Source organism: Triticum aestivum, chromosome 7A (genome assembly GCF_018294505.1).
Source record: "Triticum aestivum cultivar Chinese Spring chromosome 7A, IWGSC CS RefSeq v2.1, whole genome shotgun sequence".
Classification (NCBI taxonomy): domain Eukaryota; kingdom Viridiplantae; phylum Streptophyta; class Magnoliopsida; order Poales; family Poaceae; genus Triticum; species Triticum aestivum.
Window position 1 is genome coordinate 448,810,803 of NC_057812.1, and position 9,930 is coordinate 448,820,732.

General features: G+C 45.1%; 1 protein-coding gene across 6 annotated transcripts; it reads right to left on the reverse strand.

Annotated features, from left to right (window-relative positions):
* Positions 1 to 1,576: 1,576 nt before the first annotated feature.
* On the reverse strand, positions 1,577 to 8,906 carry LOC123147486 (ELMO domain-containing protein A). 6 transcript variants are annotated; one of them, XM_044566745.1, is made up of 9 exons: positions 8,477 to 8,906; positions 6,389 to 6,498; positions 5,935 to 6,003; positions 2,596 to 2,711; positions 2,445 to 2,499; positions 2,249 to 2,369; positions 2,120 to 2,182; positions 1,934 to 2,028; positions 1,577 to 1,846 (listed from the first exon to the last, which is right to left on the reverse strand). In XM_044566745.1, exons 1-9 carry the CDS (start codon positions 8,610 to 8,612, stop codon positions 1,760 to 1,762), a joined length of 852 nt encoding a protein of 283 aa, XP_044422680.1. In that variant the 5' UTR covers positions 8,613 to 8,906; the 3' UTR covers positions 1,577 to 1,759. The 6 variants fall into 6 exon arrangements, with proteins under 6 accessions (XP_044422680.1, XP_044422684.1, XP_044422685.1 ...); XM_044566749.1 differs by having other exon boundaries at positions 1,577 to 1,831; positions 8,477 to 8,905; XM_044566750.1 differs by having other exon boundaries at positions 1,577 to 1,831; positions 2,120 to 2,167; positions 8,477 to 8,903.
* Positions 8,907 to 9,930: the final 1,024 nt, after the last annotated feature.

Here is a 9,930-nt window from a genome sequence, read left to right on the forward strand (position 1 = left end):
TTGGATCCATATGTTTCATGCTATGGTTAGGTTTACCTTAATAGTTTTGTTGTAGTTGCGGATGCTTACAATAGAGTTAATCATAAGTGGGATGCTTGTCCAAGTAAGGACAGTACCCAAGCACCGGTCCACCCACATACCAAATTATTAAAGTACCGAACGCGAATCATATGAACGTGATGAAAACTAGCTTGACGATAATTCCCGTGTGTCCTCGGGAGCGCTTTTCTCTATATAAGAGTTTGTCCAGGCTTGTCCTTTGCTACAAAAAGGATTGTGTCACCTTGCTGCACTTTATTTACTTTTGTTACTTGTTGCTCGTTACCAATTATCTTATCACAAAACTATCTGTTACCTATAAGTTCAGTGCTTGCAGAGAATACCTTGCTGAGAACCGCTTATCATTTCCTTCTGCTCCTCGTTGGGTTCGACACTCTTACTTATCGAAAGGACTACGATAGATCCCCTATACTTGTGGGTCATCACACGTCACCTCCTTGGCCGAGGCCATGGCTGCTCCCCTCCGGCATCTTCTTTTCCTAGAGCCGAGCCCTTCCGCGTGCCTCTTCGGATGCTACCACCTCATGATCCCCCCGACCACCTGCGACCCTGCCTCCACTGAACGTCCCCGGACAGGAGCAATTTTGGACTGCCAAGTACCCTTGGATTCGTCAAGACCGCCAAGTACCACGACCCGCAAGACCGAGAATGCCAAACACCCGTTCGAGCTGTCAAGACTGCAAGCGCCAAGTACCACAACAGCCCTCGAAGAGTTCGGATTCGACTAGTCCGGTGACGCTCTTGTACAACTATGTTGCCGAGACCGGGACCGGCAAGACCAACTACACGGAAACGCCAAGTACCCCTTACGCGCAAAGACGCCAAGACCGTTTCGGGGTTCACCAAGTACCGCTACCGATGACTCGAACATCCACGAAAAAACATGTACCACTACCGTCGCCAAGGTCGCGAGAACCTCTACCGACGACATTGGAGCGTGTACGACGACCGTTGTCGAAGACCCGTACCTCTACCGCTTCCCGAACATGAACGACTACTTCCTCTTCGACTCGTGGACCACTACTTCCACTACCGTCACTGAGGACCAATAGTACCACTACTTCCCCTACGACCGTTCCGAGAACGTCTACTTCCTCTACTTCGCACCGACTCGAACCGCCACGAAAATGCACGCTGCAAAGGTATAACGCCGAGGCGACCACCCGTGGACCGTATGCATGTGATGTGTGTGTATGGGATGATTGCATGTATCTGTTGCTCGCCGCGCACGATGTATCGCTTACGCGTTACCCGTTTCCGAGCCATCGACACGTGGGAACCCAGTTATCGGGAGCACCCCACCTTTTCATCGCATGACACGCTCCCGTCACTTCTTCTTTTGCACCGGCATCTCAATCGAGTTACCGGAACCGATATGTTATCGTGGCTTTATTTTCGGATTCCTTGCCATGGCACCCCTTTCTTTTCGCCATGGCGACAAAATGCTCCTTATCATCTTCATGTCAACTTTTCATAAAATTGCATGAAACTTACATATGTCATCCGCATCACGATATTGTTCATCTGAGCTCATTTGAGCTCGAGCTCAGAAGGGATGCTTACGCATTATGCATTGCCTCTGTTAAACCGACATTAGTCGCTTACAAAACGTGTCTCTTTATATCCTCTGAACAAGGAAAGAAAGGGGTCTATGCACACGCATCATGAGCTCGGTCATCGTTTCCAACAGATATGGCCGCTAGCAAAGCAGTCTGTATGATGGCATATCTTCAATCCTCATCACATCCTCCAGCAGAAGCTCCTTCTGCAGCTGCGCTCGAGTTGACTTCAGTATCTCCTGGTAATTACATCAGTCATAAGATCTATCAAACACGCAATCTGAAGATTTGCGGGTAGAGAGGATGAGACGTACATTGAAGTCCATGTAAGAAGCGTTCTTCTCTACCCACTGCTTGTCCATCACAAGGAAAGCAACACAGTAGAGCAGATCAAATGCCCATTCATCCTCTGGCACAAAAAGGAATCAATGAGAATTTGTTGAGAACGATTTGAACGAACGAACGGTACAAAAGGTATATGTATACTGCACTGGTCCTACCTGAAAGCATTTGGACAAAAACAGCTTTGACGAACGTTCTCGGTTTAGCTGCAATTGATTTCACTGCCATAAATTAGTAAAATTACAGTTTACAAACTGAATAATTTGCATGTTTCTGTGCGAGCTTACTGGACTGGAGATCCAACATCTGCATGATCATGAATGTGATATTTACACCAGCAACTGCAAACGGGTACTCCCAAGTGGCTTGATTGCCGCTTTGTTTCTGTAGTAGCCTCTGAAATGATGCCTGTACAGTGGAGGGTGGTCAATATTCATCATAAGAGTAGGCAATGAAAAAAGGCAATTGTGATACATTGCTTACAGAGAATGTCTTTGCAAAGAATAGAAGATTCTCTAGAGATATGAATCCTGCGCCTCTGTAACAAGTGGTGCAATGCTGCTTAATTTCATAGCAGAGCTGAATATTCTTAAAGTTAGTCTGGCAAGTTTTAGTTTGGACTAGCTCTGTCTACCTGAAGTCAGTTGATGGATCTCTTCCTTGCCAGCCCATGTCCTTCCACTGTTCAGAGACCAAACCTTCAAGTTCTTGATCAGGGTATGTTGCATACCAAAGAGCTCTCAAGGCTTCCTATTATCATAAATTGATATCCATCAAAATTAGGGAGATAATACTTAAAAAAGAATTTGGGAGATAATATAGCTATCCAGTTATCTAATTTGTAGTATCTTATGGTAAATGCCACAAATTTACAGTGACTTACAGCCACCGTTTCCTAGTGGAAATTTTATGTATCATGGACTCAAATAATTGGGAAATTTCCTAGTGATATGTATAAAATGTAATCTTTTGGTGCATTTCGGACTACTAATTGGTGTAACGTTCCCTTCCAACCATTAATCAAATATGCATGCATATAATTAGTTTTTTTTGGGAAACACAGTACAAATGCAGATGATCACACGCACATGCACAATCACCCCTATGAACACACACACGCACACCCTACCCCAATGAACACCTCCGAGAGACTCAGCCGATAGATCTTGAGATTTTTTAAGTCGCCACAGATGCCTTGTAGTTGATGGGCACACCATACTGCTGAAAGAGTATCACCAAAAAGTTGTCTTCATCTAGCAGATCAGCTAAAACTTAATCCCTTAAAAATATCTTTTGCCAATTCATCCAACCATTTTCAAACCTATCACAACATATTAATTGAAAACTTGATTATTCAAGTACACACAATCCAAATACATATCAAATTAAATGTTCTCAAACTTAAGCATTCAAATTCAAACACAATATACAGTCCAAATAAACTAAGAACCCAAATAAACATGATGAAAGCACAAATAGCAAGTGGTATGAAGTCACCAATGGTGCTCCATAAGATCTTTTTGAAGTTGGTTGTGAACTTCTCGGTTATCAATCCTTCGGTATGCTTGTATGAATGCTTCGATCCTATTTCGGTATGTTCTAGCTCCACTTGGACACCATTGTAGAGATATTGAAAACCCTGTGGGTCCTCTCTCTTATCCTTGATGATAGTGTTGTGCAAGATAACAACACATGTTATCATGATCTGCCATAGGATCCGAGGCTTCCAATACTCACTAGGGCCACGGACAATTGTAAAGCGTGTTTGAAGCACACCCAAAGCTATCTCAACATCCTTTCTCGTAGATTCTTGGCATGTTGCAGATTTTTGTGTTCTTTAGGACGGTGGACTGTCATCACAAATGTGGCCCACGGAGGATAGATATCATCGGCAAGGTAGTATCTCATGTTGTACTCATGACCATTGACAACATAGTTGCAAGGTGAATTGTCACTAGCAACAAGCCTTGAAAAAAGAGGAGATTGCTGGAGGACATTGAGATCATTGTGAGAGGCAGGCATCCCAAAGTATGCGTACCATATCCACTGATCATGGGATGCAACTGCCTTAAGAATGATGGTTGGATCATGGCAATGCCCTCTGTACTGATCTTGCCATGCCACATGACAAATTTTCCATGTCCAATTCATAAAGTCAATGGATCCAACTTCCAAGATCCCTGGCCAACCTCTCTCTTCATTTTCTGCCATGAGCCTCTCGGTAGCTTCATTAGTGGAAGCCCTCAAGTACTCCGGTCTATAGATCTCGATCACAACTGCATAGAATCGTCTCACACACTCAAGGATGAGAACTTCCCTAATGCGAACAGTCATTGATGGCACCGGTCAGATATCCATAAGCAAGGACTCGCATGTCTGCTATAACCTTCAACAAAACTTGCACTTGATGTTCCCGCTGCATTCCTTCTCAGGTGAAACCAATTATCATGTTTGTCCATGGCTTTTACAATGGTGTTGAAGAAATCCCAATGTGTCCGGAATCGGCGCCAAAACATTAAGGGGGATATACTGTATTACATAAAGTAATCCCTCATTAGACCATCATGACCCATGATCCTATCTCGAAGAAACAACCTTCTACCAAACTGAACCATGCCTCGGTCTCCTAAAATCTTCCTCCATAGCAACCACAGAAGTCGCCAACTCAAATTCACCATCTTCTTCTTCCTCCTGCGACGATGAATCTTCGAAGATCATCTCCCACAACATCTTGATTTACACATTGGAGAACTTAATGATCCATTTGAGACCTTTCTTCGATGAAAAATAGGAAATAAGTGAAAAAACATAAAGGCAATTTGACAAACACCTTGCGGCTGGACGGGGTCGGAGAGGCGGCGCCTGACGACGTAGCTCGAGCTAGGTCCGAAAGGCGATGGAGGACACCAGCGACACTGCCTAGCAGGCCGTAGAGGCGGTTCCTGGGCGTGGAGGCGACGAACTTCGTCTAGGATGTAGGGGCAGCGACGGCAGTCTACTTAGTGGTTCCGGCGCCATCGTCGGTGTAGGGCTTGCGCTTGACCTTTCTACGCCATCTCCAAGGTCAGACGGTCCGATTCCGGTCGAAAACAAACCTCGTGGCGATCGGGCAGAGTTACACGACGGCGGCGTTGTCAGAGACAAAAATACCGATTCCAGCACCGACGAGTTTGGAGAAGGTGCGGGAGAGGGTAGCGGGGCTGCGAGATGGTGGCACGGAACGGCTCCGTCGTCTGAGGGTCGACGACGGTCAGAGGCGGGTCGGCGCCGAGGGGAAGGTCGGGTGGCCGCCTAAACTGCATCTCCAGAGTAAAAATAGGATGGATGGTTGCATTTTAAGGGATGGAAAGTTATATTTTGAGGGATCTGTTAGATAGGGCTTAATCCCTGAAATCAGGAATTTTCCACCAAATATAACTTTTGGGGATATGCCAGAGATGCTCTTAAGTTGGTTGCTACAAGGATGGTCGTAGAATAGACCCACCGGTACTGATAAAGGGGAGTTGGTAGGTTCGCCTCACCTTCTCCCTCAGTTTTTTCCTCCATAATCCCCTTCCTTTTCGGTTTCCTGTTGATTGTTTTAGTAATCTTAACCAGTGCCGCACAAAATAAAAGCATAAATGGAGTAACTTGGAATAATCTAAACCAAGTTGGTACTTTCTCAAAACCACATCATGCATTAACTCAATCAAATCAAACCAAATCTTACCAAAACCTCAACTAAATCAAAACTTTCCTTGCCTTGTCTTGCTCATACTTAAATCAAATTAAATCTTACAAAAATCTAGAATATGGTGGGTGTAAGATATATGTCAAACAAGATTGATGCTGAACCACTAGAATATGTATGTCACCGTTGCAACACATGTGCAATTAGCTAGTATTATAAATATATCAGTTAGGATGGTCTCAAAAATTAGAAGTGTGGATTAAAATAGTCAAGACTTCTACATTTAGTACTAGATATAGTTACCTGATGATCTCGCCTTGAGTGATCAAAATAAACCTTCATGCGGTGCCTCAACCTCTGAAGCCTCTGTTCCTGTAAATGGCCGGCCAAAAACAGTTAGCTAGTTTGTGTCTTATACAGCTAAATAGTTCTCTGAATTGGGCCATTCAAGTTGACACATTCGAAGATAAAATCTTATGAACAGAACTATGACTTGGCCACTTAAATTGTCATGTCTATCCTGCAGAGTGATTGTGCATGGAAGGTCACAGACTAGACTACCTAAAACTCGTTGCACATGGGGAGAGGCTAAAGACACAAAAACAAAAGGTTAGCTATTAAGGCTAAAGACACGTTGATGAACATGTTGTGGTATTTGCTATCTTAAATACTGGTAAATTCAATGATCAGTGGATTTCTTTACCCCAAAAGCAAAAAACTGTTAACAAAATCTGGGCAACGTTTTGATAAAACAAACCTGCACCGGTGTAAGGTTCATGCATATTCGCTCATATGCCCCTTTCCTTTTGATGCATACACAAGAGAGACTTTTCCCTATCCATCTTGGTGATCCACATGACGCCTCATCTGCACAAGAACAGGCACATTCCATTAATAAACACTGAACATCAAACTATCGAAATAAAGAATTTTTATAACACTCCCTTCGTCCCCAAATAAGTGTCGTGGTTTTAGTTCAAAACCACGACACTTATGTTGGGACGGAGGGAGTACTTAGAAATAATTTTCATAATAACCAATGCAAAATGACTAATAACATACTTTGTAATTGTCATGTGCATGCTGCAGCAACACAAAAACAAAGGTTAGCTATCAAGGCTAAAGACACGCTGACGAACCTTTGTGGTCTATGCTATCTTAAATACTGCTACCTCTGTAAAGTAATATTAGGCCTTTTAAATCACTAAAGTGGGAGTATCTTTTTTGCGGGGAATCTTAAATACTAGCTTGTGTTTCTTATAAGCTAATGGATCCATTATGATAAGATCAGACAAGGAAAATATTGTTATAGCCTACCTAACTTATACTACCCCTCAAATTGTGCTACATGTTCATAATCTGAGTCCTGAGATACACCCCAACACCAAGACCCCCTATAATTTCTCACCAAACGCTCTCTGATTGATCGACAAACTGTGGAATAGGGCAATCAAGGTTGAGATTTCCTACCAAATCAGCTGCGCACCATGATTACTTTATGTATGAACCTGACTGAAACTAAGCTTCCCAAAAGCGCAAGCAACTGTTAGCATGACATACTGTTCAAGCAATGGACAAACATTTGTTGTGGATGTGCAGTCACAATTGTTTGATGTGGTCAAGTCATATGTAATCTTAGAACCAAATGGCCGCAACAAGGGGCCATAATTTGGAAGAGCGGAGAGGAGCATATAAATAAATCTGACGGCTTTAAAGTTCCTACAAAAACTAATACTAGGTGTTGTCACGAGACTATAACAGGTAATGAATTTTATAGTAGTAGGTAATTAATAAATCTAGTAGCATTGTAAGATCTGATGGAAGAAATCAAATATTTCGCGCAAAAACATTTGGTCAACAAACTGTTAACGCCAAGACGGAGATCACAAGAACAATGGATGGGAAAAGAACAGTGCAATAATTTCTTCATTGGTGTTCACGATGCAATGACAGAGACATAAGATTGGAAGCTCAGTACACCGTGAGTGGGGAGGATGAGAAGTTAAGAACCATGATTGAGCGACGACATTGTCCCAAATGCGCAAGCGAGTAGCAGTACTTTCAGTGCGATTTCTTTAGGGACCTGCAATGCTGACTTTTGTTGCGCGTACTGAACATAAAGATTGAGGCGACATGGATTGGCATGCACATCACGGTGACATACAAAAACATAAACACACATCAATGCTTATTAAGACGTTGAAAATGGTAAACGGGGCAAGGTACCATAGAAACTGGCAGAGTGAGAGAAAGGTAAGAGCATACACATCTAACAACAGAGGAAAGAAACTAGCATCAGCGATTCAGTAGCAGCAACCACAGCGCAATATTCGAAATCCTTGTTTCAGGAGCAACAAGAAATGGCAGAAGAGGTTCCTATAATGCAAAAAAGAACAGCTAAAACTACACGCAGACGCAGGCACCAACCAAACCAAACGTTGCAAACGGAAGTGGATCCTCTAACATTAAAGAGGAAAGTCACCTAAGCTACAGTGCAATCTAGTGCAAAACAAAGAAGGAAAGTCAGAGACGCTGTAGCAAATAATGTAATTATCTACTGTAGCAGGTTATGTGTGTGGTTACTGTTCATGTAAATAAATTTAAAATTAATTTTATTGCATCATAATTTTGTTTGTATGTATTTTTTGTAAACGTATACAATAGATTTGTAATTTGTAAATTAATTCAAGTCATTTTAGCCTTAATCATATGGATGTGAAAGAGAAAAGTTAGAGAATTGTAGCTTAGGTGACTTCTCTTCTTGATGTTAGAGGATTCACTTCCGTTGCAAACAGGCAAAATTAAATAAATAAGCAAATGAGTGAAGGAAGGAAATGAATCTTACCGGGAGATCCGGCTGCCTGAGAGGAGCCACCGGAGCATCGCGCCACCGGCCCGGGCGGCATGAACGTCCTGGCAGACAAGCATCCGCCGTGGCGGTGCTGCGTCTCCGCTGCCGCCGGCGTTGGGGCCGCCTCCATTCTCCTCTCCTGGCCAGCAGATTATTGATCTCGCAAGGCTAGCTCGACTGCAACGTGTCGCCGACTTGCTGCTGCTGGTTCTTTCTTGCAGCAGAGGCGGCGGCGGCGGCGGCGTCGTTGTTGCTGAGAAGGGAGGGGAGACGGGCGATGTATGCACAGAGGGAAGTTGGGAAAGAGAAATAATGAGAGAGCGGGGCGACGGACGCAGGCGGGCGGCACAGGCAGCGGCGGGCGTCGTGTAGCTGGCCGTTCCGCGGAGGAGCACGTCGCCTTGTGCCTTGTCGCCATCTAAACGGACGCAGACTGCAGCGCCACGATTTAAATAGACGCAAATACACAGGCGATGCTGAACTTAGGCCAACTCCACCGCGCGGCCTTACACCGTCTATTTAGAGTAAAACGGACAAACGAGACGACTCAGTGCGTGGAAGCAAACAGACTTTTGTCGTTTTGTGTCCGCTTCAACCCATCTGTGGCCCAAGTTTACGCCGCTTTTGAGGTGAAACAGACACCATGCGGATGCGCGGGTTGTTTGCGTGTGTCCTCCCCTGGCCCGCCCGTTGGTGGCACAGGGCGGGCCTTTTTCTATCCATCCCCTCCCTCCCTTCGGCCGCACCCCCTCCACTCTTCCCCACTCTTCCCCTCGCTGCCGCCGCCACCGCTGCCATTGCAGCCGTGCAGTTCGGACGCGAGCTCGCCCAGCCCCTTCCCCTCGGCGCCGCCGAGCTAACCAACCACGGCCACCTGGTTTGCGCACCCGCCGGCCGGATTTGGGGCGGATCCGGTTGGTCTTGAACTCGGCCGGCTGTGGGAGGCCGCGCCGCGCCATGGACTGGTCGGGCACCTCGCCCGAAGGCCCTGGCAGGGCCGCAAGGCCACATGCAGGCAGTGGCTCCTCCTCTAGCCGCTCGGATCTGCACCGTCGGTGGTCCGCCGACAGATACACGAATGGCGGTCGGCCGGACTCGGTGCTTGCCCAAAAACTCGTCGGCGCACCGTTGCCACTCATTAAGTGCGACCACTGCTCAAGGATGGTCACGTGCCGCGTGTCTACAACGCCGGAACATCTCGGATGGGTGTTCATCAAGTGCTTAAACGATGGGGTATGCGCTTTTTTTAGCTTCGGTTTGTGCTCTAGATTTGACTAGTTGTGATAACTTTAAATTTTGTTGTGTAGAATGGATGCAAGTTTTGGTATTGGGAAGAAGAGTACATTGATATATTGACAGAGCGAAATTTAGTACATGTTCGTGCACTTTTAGCTAGCATAAAGGCTGTAAACGAGACAAGTGCACTTGTTGCTAAATTATAGGCTAGA